Genomic DNA, 21,189 nt, shown 5'->3' with positions numbered 1-21,189 from the left:
ATATCTTTGTTATGTTGTGATTTTTGGTCTTCTGGGTATATGCCCAGCAGAGGGATTACAGGATTGAATGGCAGATCTATTTTTAGATCTCTGAGTGTTCTCCATATATCTTTCCAAAAGGAATGTATTAATTTGCATTCCCACCAGCAGTGCAGAAGTGTTCCCTTTTCTCCGCATCCACGCCAACATCTCTGGTCTTGAGATTTTGTGATATAGGCTAGTCTCATTGGAGTTAGATGATATCTCAAAGTAGTTTTGATTTGCATTTCTCTGATGATTAAAGATGATGAGCATTTTTTCATATGTCTGAAGGCCGTGCGCCTGTCTTCTTCAGAGAAGTTTCTCTTCAAATCCCTTGCCCAGCCTGCGATGGGATCCCTTGTGGAGGTGTACATATTTTTAAAAACAGCTTTATTGATGCATAATTGACACACTGTACATATTTTATGTGTCTAACTTGATGAATTTCGATATGTTTATATAGCAATGAACCATCACCACAATGAAGATAGTTGGCATAACCATCATTCCAACAAGATCCTCCCACTGTTTTTAATCCCTCCCACCCTACTCTCTCCTCCAAACACTGATAAGCTTTCCATTACTATAGAATAGTCAGCATTTTATAGACCTTTTCATTTTTTTTAATTTATTTATTTTTATTGTTAAATCATAGCTGTGTACATTAGTGCAATCAAGGGGTACAATGTGCGGGTTTCATATACAATCTGAAATAGTCTCATCAAACTGTTCAACGTAGCCTTCATGGCATTTTCTTAGTTACTATATGTAGGCATTTGTATTCTGCATTTAGTAAGTTTCGCCTGTACCCATTCTAAGATGCACCGTAGATGAGGCTCCACCCATTACCCTCCCTCCACCAATACCTCCCCCTTCCCCTTATAGACCTTTTTATAGATGGAATCACACAGTATGGATTCATTCTGCCAGGCTTCTTTCACTTAAAATAATATTTGGGGGTTCATCCATGCTGTTATTGTGTACCATACTTCATTCCTTTTTTCCATTGAGTAGTATTCTGTAGCGTAGATACATGTATAACACAATTTGTTCTTTGTTTATCTGGGATGTTACAAACTTTTGGCTATTACAAATAAAGTTGTCAACATTCACCTAAAGTCTTTGTAGACATATATATTTCCTTCTCCCTTGAGAAAATTTGTAGAGCAGAATAGTGGATCATATGGCAGGCAACTGTTTAATTTCTAAAGTCACTAAAACACCATTTTCCAAAATAGGTGCACTATTTAACACTTCCAGTAGGAGTATAGTTCCTATACATCCTTGCCAACACTTGGCGAGTCTTTTCAATATTTGGCATTCTAATAAGTGGTAGAGTTGCTACTCATTGCTAATTTTCATTTCCTTAATGTCTAATAATGTTGAAAATATTTTCATATACTTATTTGACAACTATATATCTTCATTACTGACAGCTATTATCAATAATGGATTTTGAATTTGTAAAAAATAAATTTCTACATCTATTGAGATTATCATACCATTTTCTTTTACAATTTGTCAATATAATGAATTACGCTGGTTGTTTTAATATTAGACCAACCCTGAATTCCTGGAATAAACTGCAGTTGGTGGTGATGTATTATCCTTTGAATCTATTGTTAGATCCAATATGCTAATATTTTATCTAGAATTTTGCAACTATGTTCGTGAGAGTTGTGGGTCTAAAGTTTTCTATTCTTGTAATGTCTTTGTTTTGTTTTAGTATCAAGGTAATGTTGGCTTTATAGAAGGAATTGGGAAATGCTTCTTTCTCTTCATTTCTCTGGGCTGGCACAGAAGAGGTGCCCAATAACTATTCAATGGGTGATGTGGAATAGGAAAAAAGTAATTAATTAATTAATGTGGAATAAATAAAGAGGGATCATTTTGGGAAATGTGTAATATAAAGACCACATCATCAGCCAACACTATGCCATCAACAAGATGCAGGCATGATGCATGTTCATTGTTTCTTTTATCTTCACTATCACCTCCAAAGAGGGAATCACTGCCCTTGACAGTGATGACCTGAGAGGGCGTGACTGGTCCAAGATCTCTTAAATGGGTGGAGTTGTTACAAACTAAATCCAATGTCCACATTCTCCCCTTCCCACCTCAGGGCGGCTATGACCCTTGACTCCCACATGGATAGACTCCCCTTGCCTAGAAGCCATCACTGTCGGTTATGGCAGGACTCTGGGGCTGAGAGAGAAAACTTAATAACCTAAAGCAGAAAGAAGTGTGATTCCCACTGGCAACACTCATGGAGAGGAAGGGCAGCACTGGCAGCAGGAGGCACACTCAGCTGTCTGTGCCTCCGACCGCAGCCCTTTGAGAAGAAACTTCTATTTTTCATCTCAGGGACACTGGACAGATATACATGGGATTTCTAGTTTCCCCCTCATAAATCGCGAAGAAAGGCCGCAGCACACCTTCAAACTGATGTGTCATCTTATAAATGAGGGACTGGTCATTTATATTAAAGAAGGAGATGGCTCCATCTTCATAGTCCAGGAAGATGCCCACTCGTGTAGGGGGCGTTCTTAGGAAGACGCTGAATTTTGAGGGATCAAATGTGAAATACTGTTGGTGTCCCCACTGTCCAAAGACCCAGTACCCATTTGTGGGACACAAATTCATACACACTTTCCTTTCCACATCATCCTGGCACACTCCCACGTACCAACTTTTATGGTATCCCACATCTACTTCCCAGTAATATTTCCCTTGCCGGAAACCCTGAGAAGCCACCACACACTTCCTCTTAAATCTCTTTTCTGAGTAGGGCACTTCCTGGGGATGACTCCTGAAGGATATAGCTTTCATATCAGAAATGTAGAGCTGAGGGTGAGCGGTGTCCATGTCCAGAGTCACCTCCACTGGGGTGCAGGAGGGGAAAGGGGAGCATGCGTTAGTGAAGAGGAAACTGGGCTGCAATAAGAGGCCACCTGTCCCACTGCAGACTGCTCAGGTGGGTTCAGGTGAGGTCCCAGGGCCACAGTCACTGCCCAACACTGTCTGTTCAGCCCTTTCCTCATCACTGGCTGTCCACCAGTATAGCCCCAGGGCCTGGTAAATGCCTGGATATGAAGTCATAACTGCAGTACATCAACCCAATTCTAAAACTGTCCCCAATTGCTACTTGATTTGTGAGACCCAAGTGGCCCCACTATCCACCATCCTCCCATCTACCATTTCCTGCCCAATTTTACTTCTGTTACCTTCAACCCTGGACTGGCTTTGCCTGTGACCTCCACCCTGGCAAAGCTTCCCTATCCCCTTCTAGACTGGGTGAAGCTATGCCCCGGGGTGGGCGGGTGGGGACGGGCTACATGGGTCCCTGGTCTCCTCCCCCTTTTACACCTACATGAGGCTCTGTCCTACTGTCACCCCCTTACGTGTTGGTACCTGCGTATTTCCGGGCCTCCCTCCATTCTGCAAATAAATAGAGCAGGCAGTTCAGTGCTCACGGGGGAGTGAGAGTCAGAGAGAAGGGAGAGACTGAGGGTGGCTGTCCTCTTGGGGACATCATGAACCAAACAGATCTGATGAAAGTTATTGAATGTCTCTGCAAAATGCACCCCTATTATCTGCAGACAATTTCAGGATCCCCATTACAAGCCTGTATCTGCAGAGACTCAGGGTCCTCAGGTTACAAGACCCCATAAACCAGGGTCTTAGAAGAAAAAGATAAGTGGGGATTGGAGGAGGAATGCCATCTCTCACCTGCCTGGCCATCCCTGCTTTCATAGTCTGAAATTAAAACACAAAAAGGCTCCAATCACATAACAGGAAGCAAGGGGAGGAAGTGGGAGGAAAGTTTTGCATGTGATAATGCTCTTACCCAGGTTTTCTGTGAGTTCTCCTAAAACAGAAAAGCAGACTATTCAGTGATGATACAGGCCTGGATAAAGTTTCAAACAATCAGGCTGGAGGAAGTTGAGGAACACATCCCATAGGTTTTTCACCATTCTGAGTCCACACACCCTCAAAGAGCCCATGAAATCTGCAGTTCCTCTACCCACAAAATTATCAACAGGCAAAATTTGTAGATCATTTTAGAGAGTTTTGGGCCCCCTAATCCCATGCTAACCCCCACATATATCTGCAGATCAATTCATCAGTCAATGGATGGGGAGAGCAAACCAGATGCTCTCCTAACCCTTCCTTTCCAGTCTGGTGCCAAGATGGAGTGCAGAGGACCAAACAGGGAGGAACCCAGGAGAACCACATGTGGAAGGCTCATAACATGACAAGACACTTACGCACTTCTGCCAAGATTTTCCCTGAAACAGAAACAGAGTATTCAGTGGTCAACACAGGAACGTGTAAAGTACAAACACAACCCTGACTCCTTGCTCAGGTGGGATGACGTGTGGGTCTTGCTTTTGTACCCCACCTCCAGCCCCACCCCCTGAACCAAGCATCTCTGTCTGGGGTAAAATCAGAGGTGAGGACTGTTCACAGTGAAGAGAGAACTAATATGTAGGATCCTCTGGGGGTGAAAATGGAGGTTACCAGGGAGAAGGAGACTGGGAGAGGAGGTGGGATTATGATATACATTTTCAAAGGGTTGTGCTTCCCTCATTGAGAAGACAGTTGATTCCCAGGGGTAAAAACTCTAATTGAGGCTGAATATTATTTCATCTTGCTGTTTTCATTTTATTTCCTCTTTTCAGCTGCATTGAAACATTGTCCTGGACTTGCGGTGCCAATCGTAGAAATTGCTATCAGCTCTAGAGTTCTGAAAATAGTTCTTCCCCTAATTCTGTGCCCTCCATGAAGTAGAAGGGCATGATAGGGACTGCCTTTCCTGAGAGAGCCATGAGGAAGGTGGTCCAGTTGATGGGCCCAGGGGATGGGTCCTTGGAGCCCAATTCAGGTGGTGCCTGGAAGGATGCCTGACCCAGCCCTGCTGCAAACATCCATCAGCCATAGGCCCATGCTTCTCTCTCTCACTTACCCCGAGATTTGAAGAAAGAAATCCTCAGCACAATGAAACTAGCACATAGGCTAAAGACGAGGACCATGAGTAAAATAGAAGCCAGGCGCCAAGGTGAGGGCTGGAAAAATGTCTCTGAAAAACAGTCCCACAGCCCCCTTAGTGATTGCTGAACAGCAGAGGCAAAGCAGTGGTTCTCAACCTTCCTAATGCTGCGACCCTTTAATACAGTTCCTCATGTTGTGGTGACCCCAAGCACAAAATTATTTTCTTTCTTTCTTTCTTTTTTTTTTTCAGTTTTTGGTTGGGGCTGGGTTTGAACTCCCCACCTCCAGCATACGGGGCCAGTGCCCTACTCCTTTGAGCCACAGGCACCACCCCACAAAATTATTTTCATTGCTACTTCATAACTGAAATTTTGCTACTGTTGTGAATCATAATGTAAATATCTGATATGCAGGATATATTTAGGCGACCCCTGTGAAAGGGTCATTCAATCCCCAAAGGGGTCGCAACCCACAGGTTGAGAACCGCTGATTTAAAGAATCCCCTTATACGCCAAGATGAAAAGGGTATTTTTCTACAATTTTCTCTTTAAGTTTAAAACTTTCCATTTCCAAATAAGTCTTAATCCATCTGGACTTTGTTTTTTATATATAAAACGTAGAGTTTTGACTTCATTCTCTGCTAACATGGATAACAACATGCTTGCATTGTTTATTGAATGGCCTTTACACACACAATGTCACCTCTGTCTACATCTTGTTTATGTTTTGGCTTGGATTTGTTTCCTGGCTCTCTGTTCGTCCATTGGTCCATCTGTCTACCTCTGTGCCAATAATTTTGACTGGCTCAATCACTGCAGCTCAGGGACATCATTTAATATATAGTAAACTAAGATTCACAGTGTGTTCTTGTTTACTCTGTCATGGCAATGATTGGCCACCTGCTCTGCCACATATGTTTTGCAATGGACATGTCAGTTGTAAAAAAATCTCCTGTGAGACTTATTTGGAATTTAATCTATAGATTACTTCTGGAAGAAACTTTAACTTTAAAATATATATCTTTTTATCCAATGCTATGTCTCTCTTCTTATATCAGTTTTATTTAGCACCAGCAGTAAAGTTTATAATGTTCTTCAATACCATTTGAAAAACGTTATTGGACTTCTTTCAAGTCCAATAAGAAGAATTGGACTTCTTCCTAATTAACGTGTTCATGTTGTTATTGCACACGGCATGTTTGTTTTCCTGTCTTTGATATTTACAAATGAAGTTATTTTGTTTATTAATCTTATATCACATGATCATTATAAACTATGCTATGAATTAAAAGAATTTACCTGAATATTTTCTAAATTTTTGGTATATATCATATATCCTGTGAACAATGGGCATTCTACTTCTTCCTTTCTAAAAATAAAAACTATTTTTTATTTTCTTCTTTTATTATAATAGCTAACACTCCAGCATGATATTGAACATACATGCTTAATATAGTGAACTAAAGTTCCTTGTATTAAATGATTTATCATTACGTGTGATTATTTGCTGTAGGTACTTTTAGTTTCCATTCTATCAGATCAAGAAGATTCTCTCCTGTTCCAAAAAACTTAAAAAGCTTTCTTCTGTGTTTGGATTCGCAAGTTTTTAAATCATAAATGGATGTTAAAATTGCTCCATATTTAATTTATAACTGTTTAGAAAATTATAGCTTTTCTCCTTTCATTCATCAAGGTAATAATTATATTAATATATAACTTGGTGTTTACCTATTTATTTATTTTTTTTGTAGAGACGGAGTCTCATTCCATCGCCCTTGGTAGAGTGCCGTGACATCACAGCTCACAGCAACCTCCAGTTCCTGGGCCCAGGCGATTCTCTTGCCTCAGCCTCCCCAGTAGCTGGGACTACAGGCGCCTGCCACAACACCCGGTTATTTTTTTGTTGCAGTTTGGCCGGGGCTAGGTTTGAACCTGCCACCCTCGGTATATGGGGTCGGCACCCTACTCACTGAGCCACAGGCGCTGCCCTGCCTAATTTTTTATTTCAAGATAAATTCAATTTGGTCATGATATATTAAGGTTTTTACACACTTTTGGTTTGGATTTATAAAATTTCTGATAAGCATTTATATTTTTGTTTCTGAGTAAGCTATACCAATATGTTTTGTTTTTCAGATTTTCCTTGATTTGATCATTTTGCATTTTTACATTTTTTAAATTAACACATAACTGTGCACATTTGTGGGGTACACTTTGATGTTTCAATACATATATGGTGTATAATGAGCAAAATTATACTAATCTAATATCACGAGCTTAATATTTTCTATTCTGCTTTCTGTAAAACTTGGTGTAAGATAAAAATTTTCTATTTTTTTCAATGTTTGTTAGATTTTTGTGTATAAAACAATATGACCCTGGTATCTGGGAAGACTTAAATACCAATTCCACTTATTTTATGTTTATAGAACTCCTCAGGTGGTATATTTTTTCTTGAGTTAGATTTTGTATTTATTATTTTTCTATGTACTTTTTAATAATTTGTCATACTCAAATTGAATCACACAGTTATTCAAAACACTGTGTATTTTAGATTTCTGCCGCATCTTCAGTTCTGCTTTCTTGTTATTTCCTATACCGTCTAATTGTGCCAACTCTTTTATTAATTAAAAAAATTTCATTAATGTGCAATTATACATATTTATGGGGTATAACCTGATGTTTCAATACACAGATATGCTGCAATAATGATCAATTCAGGATATTAGCACATCCATCACTTCATGCATTTATTACTTCTTTGTGCTAAGCGTATTCAAAAACCTTTCATCTAGCTGTCTTATTATAGACAAGGCCTTACTGTTACCCCTTCTGGTCAACAGGACATCAGAACTTACTCCCGCCATCCAACTGTAACTCTGTGCCCACTGCCCAGGCTTTCCCCGACCTTTCCATCTCTCTTTTCTTGATTGATGCTGCCAGAAGCTTTATCTATATTAAGAGTATTTTGAAACATCAAACTTTAGCTTTGTTACTCTGTACTAGTTGTTCTTTTTGTTTAACTCTTTCTCATGATTGCTATCCTTTTGTCCCATTTCAGTTTATTCTGAAATAAATCTCAATACCTACCATAAATTACAGGCTTTCATTTATATTGTGAACAATTGAGGATATAACTTTGACTTAGAAAACTGTGTTAGCTCCATTTCACACATAGTAATATATGTGATTTCATTATCATTTAGTTCTAAAAATTTTATAATGATCATTATGATTTTTAGTGACACTTTATATTATTTGTATATTTGTATTTTTCAAACATAGATAAATTTTAAATTTTCTTTTATTATTGTGATTTAACTTAATTACATGGTGATTAGGGAGCATTGCCTGAATGACATTAATTCCTTGAAATTTCCTGAAAACCATTCTATGTTTTTGTACCTGGCAAAAGTTCATAATGTTCAAGGTGTACTCCAAAACAATTTGGGGAGGGTTGCAGTCTTCTACAAATGTTTTCTAGATTATCCCTTGTAATTTTTAGTTTAAATATTCTACATTGTAATTAATTTTGCCTAGTAATCAGTCTTGGAATGCATAGTCTGTAATTTTTCCTTTTATTTCAATATTTGCTTTGTATATATATATATATATATATATATATATTTTTTTTTTTGTAAAGACAGAGTCTCACTGTACCGCCCTCGGTAGAGTGCCTTGGCATCACACGGCTCACAGCAACCTCTAACTCTTGGGCTTAAGCGATTCTCTTGCCTCAGCCTCCCGAGCAGCTGGGACTACAGGCGCCCGCCACAACGCCCGGCTATTTTTTTGTTGCAGTTTGGCCGGGGCTGGGTTTGAACCCGCCACCCTCGGCATATGGGGCCAGCGCCCTACTCACTGAGCCACAGGTGCCGCCCTGCTTTGTATATTTTAAAACTATGTCATAAAGTGTGTATCTTTAAAATTTTATTACTTTCCTGGTGAGTTAACTTTTTATATTTATATTTGTGAAATAACTTTATTGCCAGCAATTCTTTTTTGTCTTAAAACCTTTTTTTTCTTTTGTAGACACTAATATATCTGTTATGGTTCAACTATGTTAACATTTGTCTGCTGTGTCTTTTTGCACTTCACTTTCACATATTTACACTTTCTCTTAGGAATTGCAGCATTTCAGATTTATAAATCTAATCTTTCTTTGTCTTTTAGCTGGCAAATGAAGTCCTTTTACATGGATTGTATTTATTGGAACATTTTAATTAACACTAATTATCCTATGATTGTTTTAAAGTTTCTAAAATAATATTTTTTCTTTGTATTCTGCTTCAGTGATATTTTCTATAAACAATATAATTTAATAATAATATTTAAAATAGTAAATAATTATTTTTCTAAGGTTAGTTCTTTTAAAGTTTTGTGTGTGTTGAGTTTGGGGGAGGTGCACCATGGACCTTTATCTTGTATTAAGAAAACACTTATCTCTACTTCTTTAGAATTATAAGTGGTTGTTTCTATTTAACCAAAGGTTTATGCCTGTATTTTTTTTATACCACCTCTACTTTTTATTGTTAAAGCAAATCATTAAAACCAGGCAATAGCAAACAAATATTCTGAGATAGAGGGTCTTGTTCTCTCTCTGGATCACCCAAGCATTTGTTTCTCCCTTGTTCCTCTTTCTTCCAGCCCTTCTCACCTTTTATCCAGACTCTGGATTCCACCTCTAGGCTCTGGTCGGAGTGTTGGATGGAACACGATACACTCCCAGAACTCTCTTGGATGATCAGGGAGGTCTCCACATCAAACAGGCCATGCCCATCTGCATTCACCTTGGAGTCTGAGGGTAAAGCAGTCCTCCCTTTCCACTTCACTGTGGGCTGGGGGAACCACCCTGAGGACTGGCAGAGTAGCTGGATGCCTCCATCAACAAAGCCCTTGATAGAAATGAGAGGAGCTGAGCCCATCTCTGAGGAGAAAACAGAGAAGGGATGAAAACAATCATCATAGCCCAAAGTCACAGATGTCTTAACCAGGTTCATCAAGCCCATAGCCATAATAGTCTTATAGTCTTCCCTTTAATCTCTCTCTTTCTCTCTCTTACACACACACACACACACACACCCTGACAACATTTCTCTATGTAATTCTGTGGTCTTTTTTCATTCAACATGCACTTAACAGCTATTATATATGTGACTATTTCTTAAAAGTGATGAAGTGAATAAGACAGAGCCCTTTCTATTTATTTTTATTTTTATTTTTATTTTTGGTAGAGACAGAGTCTCACTGTACTGCCCTCGGGTAGAGTACCGTGGCCTCACACAGCTCACAGCAACCTCTAACTCTTGGGGTTACGCGATTCTCCTGCCTCAGCCTCCCAAGCAGCTGGGACCACAGGCGCCTACCACAATGCCCGGCTATTTTTTGTTGCAGTTTGGCCGGGGCTGGGTTTGAACATGCCACCCTCGGCATATGGGGCCGGCGCCCTACTCACTGAGCCACAGGCGCCGCCCAGACAGAGCCCCTTCTAATAAGAACTTACACAAATGTCTTAATGCTGTAATTGGGTAAAGGAGGTGAAGGCTATGTTGGTTAGTAGGATATAAACACTCCAATTGGTACAAATAATCAACACATTAAATCCCATGATGGCATAAATGTATTCATGATCTATGTACAAATAACTTAATAAAAAAAAGAAAAAGAAAAGAACTTACTAACTAAACAGGAAGACTGTAAACTAATACATTTCACTGTTAAAAGTGCAAGGGTACAAGCATTGTTAAGCACCACAGAGATGAGAGTGCTTAAGTGTCAGGGGAATGTGTGGCTTCCTAGAGGCAATTTTCTCCCCGCTGTGTCAGACAAATAGGAGTCGTTTAGGAAGCTGAGCGACAAGGAGAAGTATGCCAGGCAGAGGGGCAAGTATACACCACAGCAGGGACAGTGACCTCCTCAATCTAGTCTTTTGCTATGGCCCATCTCCCTCCATGTGTTGTTCTCTGCCATTTCACAGGACCTAGACCAGGGCACCGAGTGAGTACATGAATGAAGGCATGACATTAACAAAGGGGGTCCAGGCAAGATGCTATAGATTTGTCTCTCCTTGCTCCTCCCACTAAGTAAAATTATAAACCCAGTAAATAATTCAAGAGTACTCTGAAAGGTAAAAAGAGGAAGGTAGAATGACTATAGACCCAATTAGAGAAACAACACTTCATGAGCCATACTGCCACCACCGTTCAGTAACAGGAGGCAGGCTTTGCCCTCACCCAGGTCCCTGACAACACCTGGTAGACCCAGTGGCACTTGCAAAAGGGTGGAGGAGGCGCTCCACCAACAAGAGGCCAGGGGAGGTGTTCCCCATCCCTGTGCACCAGAGACTACCTTCCCTCACCTAGGGGCCTCGGGGTGTCTGAACTGAGGAAAAACCCTCTACACACACAAGCAGCAGATAGGATTGTTGGGTACAGAAGCACCACCAGGTAAACAAATACGACAGCAAAAGCTCTTACAACTAACCACTTTGGAACCACAACTGGCAAAAGCAGAACAAGACCCAAGGAAGCACTCAAATAGAATCTTTAAATAGATTCCACAATCTCCCGACTTAATAGCCAGAATGTCAATTTAAAAAAATCACCCAGGCCGGAGCAGTGGCTCACACCTGTAATTCTAGCACGATGGGAGGCCGAAGCAGGTGGATTGCCTGAGCTCACAGGTTCCAGCCCAGCCTGAGCAAGAGCAAGACCCCCATTTCTAAAAAAAAAAAAAAAAAATTGCCAGCACTGTGGCGGGTGCCTGTAGTCCCAGCTACTCAGGAGGCTGAGGCAAGAGAATCACTTAAACCCAAGAGTTTGAGGTTGCCGTGAGCTGTGATGCCACTGCACTCTTCCAAGTGAGACTCCATCTCAAAAAAAAAAAAAAAATCACCCATCATGAATGCAAAGAACCAGGAAAACATCAGCTTGAACGAGAAGAGATAATCAACTGACAGCAACAACATGAATCATATGTCAGCAAGATCTGACAAAGCCTTTTAAACAGCTATCCTGAAAAGGCTTCAAAAGTAAGTATGATTTCCCTTGAAACAAATGACAAAATATAAAACACCACCACATACAGAAATTGTAAAAAACAAAGAAATGTAAATTATATCACTGAAAAATACGACGATGCAAATTTTAAAAATCAAAGCAAATAAAACACCCTGGACATCTAAATATCAGAGTGACTCTGATAGAGGACATAAAAAATAAACTTGGGGATGGAAAATACAATTTAAAAAATAAAAACAGAGAGAAGGTAAACTTTGAAATAAAGAAATAGACCCTATGAGAACTCTGGGACAATTATCAAAAGAGCCAATACGTATATCACCAGAAATCCAGAAGGAAACGAAAAAGTGAATGGAGTTGAAAGAATATTTGAAGAAATGATGGCTTTTAAATCACCAAATTTGATGAAAATCATAGAATTATAAATTCAAAGAGCTCAGCAATTACTAAATAGGACAAAGTAAAAAAATCACACTTAGATGATTTTGTCATAATCAAACTTAGGTAACTAAAGAAAGAGAAAACATCTTGAAAGCAATCAGAGAAATGATTCATTACATCAAAGGAACATGAATTCAAGGGACAGCAGATATTTCATGAGAAACCTTCAAGGCCCGAAAGAAATGGCACAGAATTTTTTAAGCCCTGAAAGAAAAGAACTATCGAATTCTGTATCGACAAATTCTGTATCTGACAAAATTTCCCTTTAAGAATGAAGGGCAAAGAAAGTGTGAGTAAATATAAATTGGTTTCACAAAAGTACTGGGTACATTGGATATTTTTTCTTCCATCCTTGAGATACTTTACTTAGGAGAATATGTTCCAGCTCTATCCATGTAAACATAAAAGAGGTAAAGTCCCCATCTTTTTTTAAGGCTGCATAGTAATCCATGGTATACATATACCACAATTTATTAATCCATTCATGGATCGATAGGCATTACAACGATAGCCCAGGATGAAGGGGAGAAATGAAGTGGGAAGGGAGGGACGGGGGGAGGTTTGATAGAGGGAGGGTAAACGGTGGGACCACACCTGTGGAGTACATTGTAAGGGTACAAGTCAAATCTATCAAGTATAGAACATAAATGTCTTAACACAATAATCAAGTAAATGAGGCAAAAGCTATATTAATTAGTTTGATTTAAGCACTTCAAATTGTATTAAAAAAATTAACACATTGTTCTCCAAATATGCATAAATGTATTCATGATCTATGTGTATATGACTTAATAAAAGGAAAGAAAAAGAATGAAGGGAAAATCAAGGTATATTGAAATGAAGTAAAACTAAGAGAGTTTGCTGCTAGTCAATCTAGTCTTAAAGAATATTGCCATCCATTAGGGCAATATGCATTAGGAACACCATGAGACATCACTGCCTGCCTATGAGAACAGCTAAAATTTGTGAGTACTGGTAATACCAAATGCTGGTGAAGATGCAGAGAAACTGACCACTCATATGTGCCCCTAAGAGTGTAAAATGATGGCATTTCCTGGGATTGAAATTAAAAAAAAAATTTATGTTTTAAAAGAATGCAGGATAGTATAGTCACTACGAAAAATAGCAATTTTTTAAAAAGTAAACCTTGATAAAATGAAAAGACAAAAATACTGGGAGAAAATATCTGAAAACACATATATGATAAGTTACTGATATCCAAAATACTTAATAAGCTCTTCCTCGGGGCTATCTATAGAGGTGGCAGCCATCTCCTGTTTGGCATTATGAAGATCCCTTGTGAAGCCAAAGAAGATCAAAAAGAGGACCAAGAAGTTTATGTGGCACCAGTCAGACCCATTGTCAGAATTAAGCCTAACTGTGGGAAACCCAGTGGTATTGACAACAGGGTTCAGAGAGGATTCAAGGGACAGATCTTGATGCCCAACATTGGTTATGGGAACAACAAGAAAACAAAGCATATTCTATCCAGTGGTTTCTGGAAGTTCCTCGTCCATGACAACAAGGGGCTGGAAGTGCTGCTGACAGCAACCAATCTTACTGTGCTGAGATTGCTCACAATGTTTCCTCCAAGAACCATAAAGCCATTGTGGAAAGAGCAGCCCAGCTTGCCGTCAGAGTTCACCATTGCCAATGCCAGGCTGTGCAGTGAAGAAAATGAATAGACAGCGCATGGGCACATTTTATTTGTGTTTAAATAAAACCATAGAAACTGCAAAAAAAAAAAAACTAAAGTAAGAAAAAAAGAAAACAGCCCAATTAAAACTGGGCAGAAAATCCAAATGTATACCTCACTGAAGAAGACACACAGATGGCAATGTACAGATGTTGAGCATGTGCAAGGATGCTCAGTCTGTAATAATGCACCACACCAATGCAAGATGTTAATAATAGCGGGGATTGGACAGGGGACTGAACAGGAGAGTATAGGGAATTCTTTGTACCTTTGCTCAATTTTCCTGTAAAATCAAAACTTCCCCCCAAAATAGTCTATTAATTTTTTAAATTAAACATACATGTAACATACAATGCAGAAAGCATACGAAGGGGTATTTCACCCAAAGAAATGAAAATGTCTGTCTACGTAAAAACCTGCACACAAATGCATATGCCATCCTTATATGTAACAGATTCAAACTGAAAACAACCCAAATGTCCATCAAAGCGTGAAGGTTAAGCAAGTTGTGGTACATCTGTACCACAGAATGCTATTCAGAAACAAAAAGGCATAAACTACTGATATAAGCAACAAGTTGGATGGATCTCGAAGGCATTATATGGAGTAAAAATGTCAGTCTCAAAGGTCCCATGTTGTATGATTCCATTTATATGACATTCTGGAAACATTAAAATTATAGAGAGGGAGCAGAGCAGTAGTTGCTAGGGGTTTGAGAGTGTGGAGGTGAAGGGGAGGATGTGTGTGATGATGAAGGGGTGGCAGAGGGAGAATTTTGTGGGGCAGGATGGTTCTTCATCTTGATGTAGTGGTATTTCCATGAATTTATCCACGCGATAAAATGACTATACACAAGACAGGATGAATGACAGCGTAAGATGCTATCTTCTATCTGAACGACAATTTTTAAAATCTCCTAATTCAACAAACTATAAAGTGCAGGGCAGCTTTATGAGGTAAGTAAGTTACAACTTCTCTGAACTAAGCAACTGACCTAACACCTGCAGCTCCCAGATGGCTTCTTGCTCATACGTCTGAGATCTGAACCAGCACCCGTACAGGCCAGCATCCAAGGGGGTGACTTTCTGCAGTCTCAGGGACACCTGCCCTTTGGCGAGGAAGTCCTTGAAAAACACAGTTCTCCCTCTGTAGTCCGGCATCTTCATATGTTCCTGATCTTTCCCGTCCCTGTATTGGTGGACTACAGCATAGAGCTTATTCTTGAAGAACCGGACTTCCATGGTCTCTGCATTTGTCTCCGGGGAGAGGAAGCAGGAGAACAGCACATCCTCCCCCACCAAGACCCGTGCTGGCCTGTCCAGCCCAATCACCTGCCACTGACCTGTGGGAGGAAGCACAGCAACAGATTAACCGGGCAAAACTCAAGCCCTCCACTCACTCAACTCAGGCAGGGGTGTCACTGTCTCCTTACCAAGGCAAGTGAGTTGCATCTGTGTACCCCCTTACCCTTGACAGAACACGCCCACATCACACACATCCTAGAGGTGTGATTTATCAATATTCTCATTGTAGAAATGAGAGAACCATGTCTTAGAGAGAGGAAGTATGTTACACGTAGTAGAGGCACTTTACAATTGCAGACCCTCTGACCAGAGATCCTATACCCACATTCTCTCCCCTTGGCATAACTGAAATCTCACAACAGCCCCTTTTCTATCTTTCTTGCTGAAAACCAAAGATGATCTGGTTTCAATGACCCAGCAGGAAGCATGTGACCACAGATCTCCAGTTTGGGGGAATTTGTGCAGGTTTTCTTCAAGCACAAGGTCATGTTTTGTAAATGTTTCATGGATACAGTAAAGGAAGATATACTTTCCAACTACGGATTGAAGGTTTATTTGTGCTTCCCTGCTCTTTTAGTCTATCAACTCTGCCAGCATTTGAGGATGTGCTGTGACATTATGACAGGAGATTCTGCAGCTTTTATTTCAGAGATTTGTTCCTCAGTGGATTCCTGCTGCAGCATGGTCTTTTCATGGCTTTTATCTTTCCACTCTATAATTTGGGTCTTGACTGGTGCTTCATTTAATACTTCATCACCCTGTGTCTTACCATCATTTTTTCTTAGCACGGCTTTGTTCTAATTTTCATTTTGAAACTTTCTTCATCATCTTGTTTAAAGTGCAATAACTATTTACTCTTCAGGTTCCCTACATAACAGACCCATGCAGACAGGGCCTGTCTGTTCTGCCCAGCACAGCATTCCCTCTGGCCAGCACAGAGTATGGACCCCAGAAACAAAATGCTGAGCACAAATGTCTCTAGCAGCCCATATAGCCTATGGCTAGAAGGAGTGAGAGTTATAAGAAATACCTGTATAGCTCAATAATGGAACACCTTGGTGGAAAGGGCACGGAGACGGATTTAGCTCTCCTAACAAGCATGAGAGCTGGCCAGATGAGAGCAGTGGTGAATTGGCAGTCTCTACACCTGTGGTGTTGAGAGGCACGAATCAGCCTTATATTAGGCTGGAGGAGCAGGCAGTCAGGAGCATGTGCATTCTATCACGGACTCGCTTACTCTGACTCTGTCTCCTCTCCTGCCTGCAGAACGCCAGCATGGCGTCTCTCTACTGAACATCTATTCTAAGACTGTTTTACTCTCTGTAAGACACACTTTCTCTTTCTAGCTAAAGTAGATAGCCCTCAGGCACCTAAGAGACCTGAGCAAGGTAACTTAGCGGTCCGTGTCCAGAACCTAGTTAAGTCAGGCCTAAGAAGTGGCTAGTCCTGGGCCCTGACAAATATCTTTCTTACTTAGTCATCTTCTTAATAATCATTTCAGCAAAAGACACAGTTTGTAATGATTATATATTTTTCCTTCAGGAGTCCACAATGCGTGGAGCTCTACTCCCTTCAACTTCTCTGCATATGCATTCTCCTGGAGAGGACGTCTTGACCGACCCTCATGGGTTCATTATGGCCTGTGTGTGTATCAGACACAAGGCTGGTCTCCCACTGTGGATTCCCAAACCAATGAATTTAAAAATTTTATCACCAATCATTTCTTCCTTTATATGTTTTATAAATCTTTTTGAAGTCTACTTATTTATGCATCTACCAGATAAGTATTATTGCATGAAATGAGACTTTGCATTGTAACCTCTGTCCAGCTACTGACCTGGCAAAGCAGACACTGAGGCCATGTCTCTCCCCTCCCCTCCCCTGTGGGGCCTGGCCAGTGTCCTTCTGCTGAGTGTTTCCTTTTTGATTTTGGAACCTCCCCTCCCCGCCCCCTGTGGGGCCTGGCCAGTGTCTTTCTGCTGAGGGTTTCCTTTTTGATTTTGGAACCTCCCCTCCCTGCCCCCTGTGGGGCCTGGCCAGTGTCCTTCTGCTGAGTGTTTCCTTTTTGATTTTGGAACCTCCCCTCCCCGCCCCCTGGGGGGCCTGGCCAGTGTCTTTCTGCTGAGGGTTTCCTTTTTGATTTTGGAACCTCCCCTCCCCGCCCCCTGTGGGGCCTGGCCAGTGTCTTTCTGCTGAGGGGCCTGGCCAGTGTCTTTCTGCTGAGGGTTTCCTTTTTGATTTTGGAACCTCCCCTCCCCGCCCCCTGTGGGGCCTGGCCAGTGTCCTTCTGCTGAGTGTTTCCTTTTTGATTTTGGAACCTCCCCTCCCCGCCCGCTGTGGGGCCTGGCCAGTGTCCTTCTGCTGAGTGTTTCCTTTTTGATTTTGGAACCTGCTCAGTGGGTTTCAGGGCAGCTAAAAAATGCAGAGATTTTTAACAACTAGGAGAGCACATCTTAACCAGTGGGGATAGGAGGTAGTAGATGTTGGATGATTCTGAGCTCCTTCTGCGTCTTCCTCAGAAGGCCCTAATGGGACTGTGTCCCCACTTCCCACAGCACTGACCTGCTTGGTACAACCTCTCTTTTTGCTTCCCTCCTCCTGGCTTTGCTATTCTCCCCTCCCTCACCTGACACACCTAGCATTAGCCCCTGACCTCCCTTTCCTAGAGGATTTACTAGGAAGGGCTTACATTGTGAGTCCTCCCTCTGTCACTTGGAAGGTACAAGTATCTCCTACAATTCAGGAGTGACTTTCTCAAGGACCTGAAAGGCATTCCTTTGAAATGTAAGCCTGATAAGGGACAGGCTCCACCTCCTCTCTGTGGGAGGACAGAATCCTGACTTCAGTGGCTGCCAGTACCAGGCACAGCCTAATGGCATTTACATTGAACAACCTTTCTACCTTCTACTTTTCTGACTTTACTGAGCCCCTACTCCCCCACCCCTTATTCTCCCTTTAAAAAGTCCAGTAACTTCAGAACAAATCAAAGTATGATTTAGCTCATGCTAGACTGTATTCCCTATTTCAATAGTAATATCCACCTCTGTTTATCTTTGAAACTTCCCCTGGGGCCAGCAAGAAAAAATACAGCTATAGTTGAGCAATTACCATGCATCAGCGGAGCTCTGTGCCACACGCTTTATATATAAGGTCATGCAGTTGTCACTACAGCCCTGTCAGGAATATGATAACCATCTCTCCATGTCATGACTAGCAAAGTGACACCTAGAGAAGTTCTGAGCACAAAGCTCATAAGCAGAGAAAATCAGCTTTTTTTAAAAAAAAAATAGTTTTCTTCTGATTTCATTTCCATAATGTCTGTTGCTTCTCCCCAGACAGAAAGCAGACAAAGAAGTTGATCAAGAAATGGATGATAATTACTTTACATGAGAGGCTATCTTATGTGTTATGCACAGGGACTCTGAAGGGGCAACAGCGAGCATGTTTTGAAGCCCTCATTCTCCTTTCATAGCTCTGTTTAGCAAAACAGACACAGTTAGAAGGTGGCAGGAAGTGACCACAGCTGACTGAACCTTTAACAGCTAGACACTCACTGCCCAGAGACCAGAGTTCTACTCCCACCTCCAGCTACTTTTGTGAATTTTATTCAATTACTCTGTATCCTGAACGGGCTTTGTGCTGAAGGTAACTGGTGGAGAAATAAAAGTGGATTTCTGCCCAGAATGTTCCATGTTCCAACGTATTTCTCACTTAAACAGGCATACACCTTCCCCTCCGCACAGATCACATACCCCAGGTGTTTCCAAATCAACATTCACAGATGAACACATTATCTCTTCTCTCAAATGTTCTGAATAGTGTTTCCTTCCAGCCAGGCACCCAAGTCATAAATCCAGATGTGCCACTAAAGACACCCCCCATCTAAACCCTCACAACCTATCTGGAGCAAACATTTAATGATTTACCCTGACATTCTTGGTATACACCCTCTCTACTACTTTGGCCTCTTTTCAGCCACCGGCTACTATTCCTGGACTGTTGCAACAGTTTCAACAGTGCCTGAGTCCTTTACATTGCCCTGTACTCCCCACATCCCTGACATCCGTAATTGCCAGGAAAGAACTAAGAGAAGCTAGGAGAGTGCAAAAAATTAAGGTATTCCCAGGTCTCAACTATAACTTGAACTTTACCTAACAAACACAATGTAACCTAATCATTTGTACCCTCATGTTAATCTACAATGAATTAAATAAATCAATAAATACATAAAAGATATCCACGCTCCATTGTGTTGCAGTCATTGTAACTGAAGAATCCAAACTGTTACTCAAACACAAAGGGACAGAGAACGGTTCCAGCCTGCATAGCTTACCTGACCCCAGCTGGAGGAGACTGAGGACCAAAGCCAGCACGAGGGCCATAGATTGTCCTGCAGATCAAGCTTATGCCCTGGAGACATACAACAACATGGAAGCATGAACAGATTAGAGAGAAGAGGAGATCAGGCCAGCAGTCCAGGTGCATAAGTTATGGGCAGGCTCTGCATAAGCTTCTGCTGAACTTTTCAGTTTTTAGTCTTCCTCCCCTTGACATAGCTGTACAACTGTGGGGCTCTGGACTTTGAATCACTGCATTAATTAGCAGGCCATAAATGTCTATTGCAGAGCAGGGAAATAAAGATAGAAAGAAGGGAGGGTACACTGGGAGGGGATCTGGCCCTTTGGCAAAACTATCACTGGTGAGTGGCATGGGACTGTCAGATGCCAGGATATTTAAAGGCCCAGTCTGGCAGGCAGAGTGGCATGGTGGGTGAGTATCTGGTTCCTGAAAGAGAGCTTTGTGCAGCACAATGTAGTGGGGTCACTCTGGAAGGCATAAGCAAGAGCAGCCAAGACCAACATTTCCCGGGACAGTTGGAGGAAATCATGCTGCTCTTATTTTGAGTTCAAGGCCAGGACTTTGATCACAAGGCCAGATGTTGAAGAACTTGCTTGAACAAGATAGTGTCTTGATCCATGATTGCAAGAGGGACTTTACCTAACAATTGCAATCAGTGTAACCTGGCTTATTGTACCCTCAATGAATCCCCAACAATAAAAAAAAAAAAAAAGATAGTGTCTTGATCTTCAATAATCTAAGAAACTGGAAACAGTACTAGGGCAGTGCTTTCAGCAGGGGGAAAGTAAAGACTATTCATTCATTACTGGATATGAGGAGCCATGGCACCCTAATTAGAGTTTGCAGTCTTTGCAAACACATGGAAACTTACAATTAGACTGTTTACTAGACCAGAAAACAAGTGTCCACACATACCAAAAATTCACGAAAACAAAGAACACATTCTCTAACTATATCATAACTGAGATAAAAAGCAATTTAAAAACTTAGGACACTATTCACACTTAGAGGTCACTGATAACACAATTTTGCATAGCTCATGAGCCCAAAAAAGAAATTGTAATAATAGTTAAAATATATTTGGAATAAAACAATAACGAAAATGCCACATTTAGGCTAAATCTAAAACACAACATCAATTGCTGGCAAGAATGTAGGATGGGAGGAGCCAAGATGGCCGACTGGAGCCAGCTTTCAACAGAAGCTCCTGTCCAGAGGGAGAAATAATGGCCAGAACCAACCAAGAAAGCTGAAGGTCGGGAGCTGAACTGAGAGAGAAGAGTGATAAGTTTACATCATTCCTGCTGAGGCAAGCTGGGACTCCAAGGAAGCAAATATCAGGTACAAAACCCATCCCA

General features: G+C 41.0%; 1 protein-coding gene across 2 annotated transcripts; it reads right to left on the bottom strand.

The window, feature by feature from the left end:
* Nucleotides 1–463: 463 nt before the first annotated feature.
* LOC128569302 (butyrophilin-like protein 3) lies at nucleotides 464–20,026 on the bottom strand. Of its 2 annotated transcripts, XM_053567460.1 has the most exons (9): nucleotides 19,806–20,026; nucleotides 15,163–15,510; nucleotides 9,670–9,939; nucleotides 4,988–5,101; nucleotides 4,290–4,310; nucleotides 3,869–3,889; nucleotides 3,751–3,777; nucleotides 3,433–3,459; nucleotides 464–2,903 (listed from the first exon to the last, which is right to left on the bottom strand). In XM_053567460.1, the coding sequence occupies exons 1-9, from the start codon at nucleotides 19,852–19,854 to the stop codon at nucleotides 2,377–2,379; spliced, it is 1,404 nt and encodes a 467-aa protein (XP_053423435.1). In that variant the 5' UTR covers nucleotides 19,855–20,026; the 3' UTR covers nucleotides 464–2,376. The 2 variants fall into 2 exon arrangements, with proteins under 2 accessions (XP_053423435.1, XP_053423436.1); XM_053567461.1 differs by lacking the exon at nucleotides 4,988–5,101.
* Nucleotides 20,027–21,189: the final 1,163 nt, after the last annotated feature.

This window comes from Nycticebus coucang, chromosome 17 (assembly GCF_027406575.1).
Source record: "Nycticebus coucang isolate mNycCou1 chromosome 17, mNycCou1.pri, whole genome shotgun sequence".
NCBI classification, from domain to species: Eukaryota; Metazoa; Chordata; class Mammalia; order Primates; family Lorisidae; genus Nycticebus; species Nycticebus coucang.
This window is presented reverse-complemented; position numbering and strand designations above follow the sequence as displayed.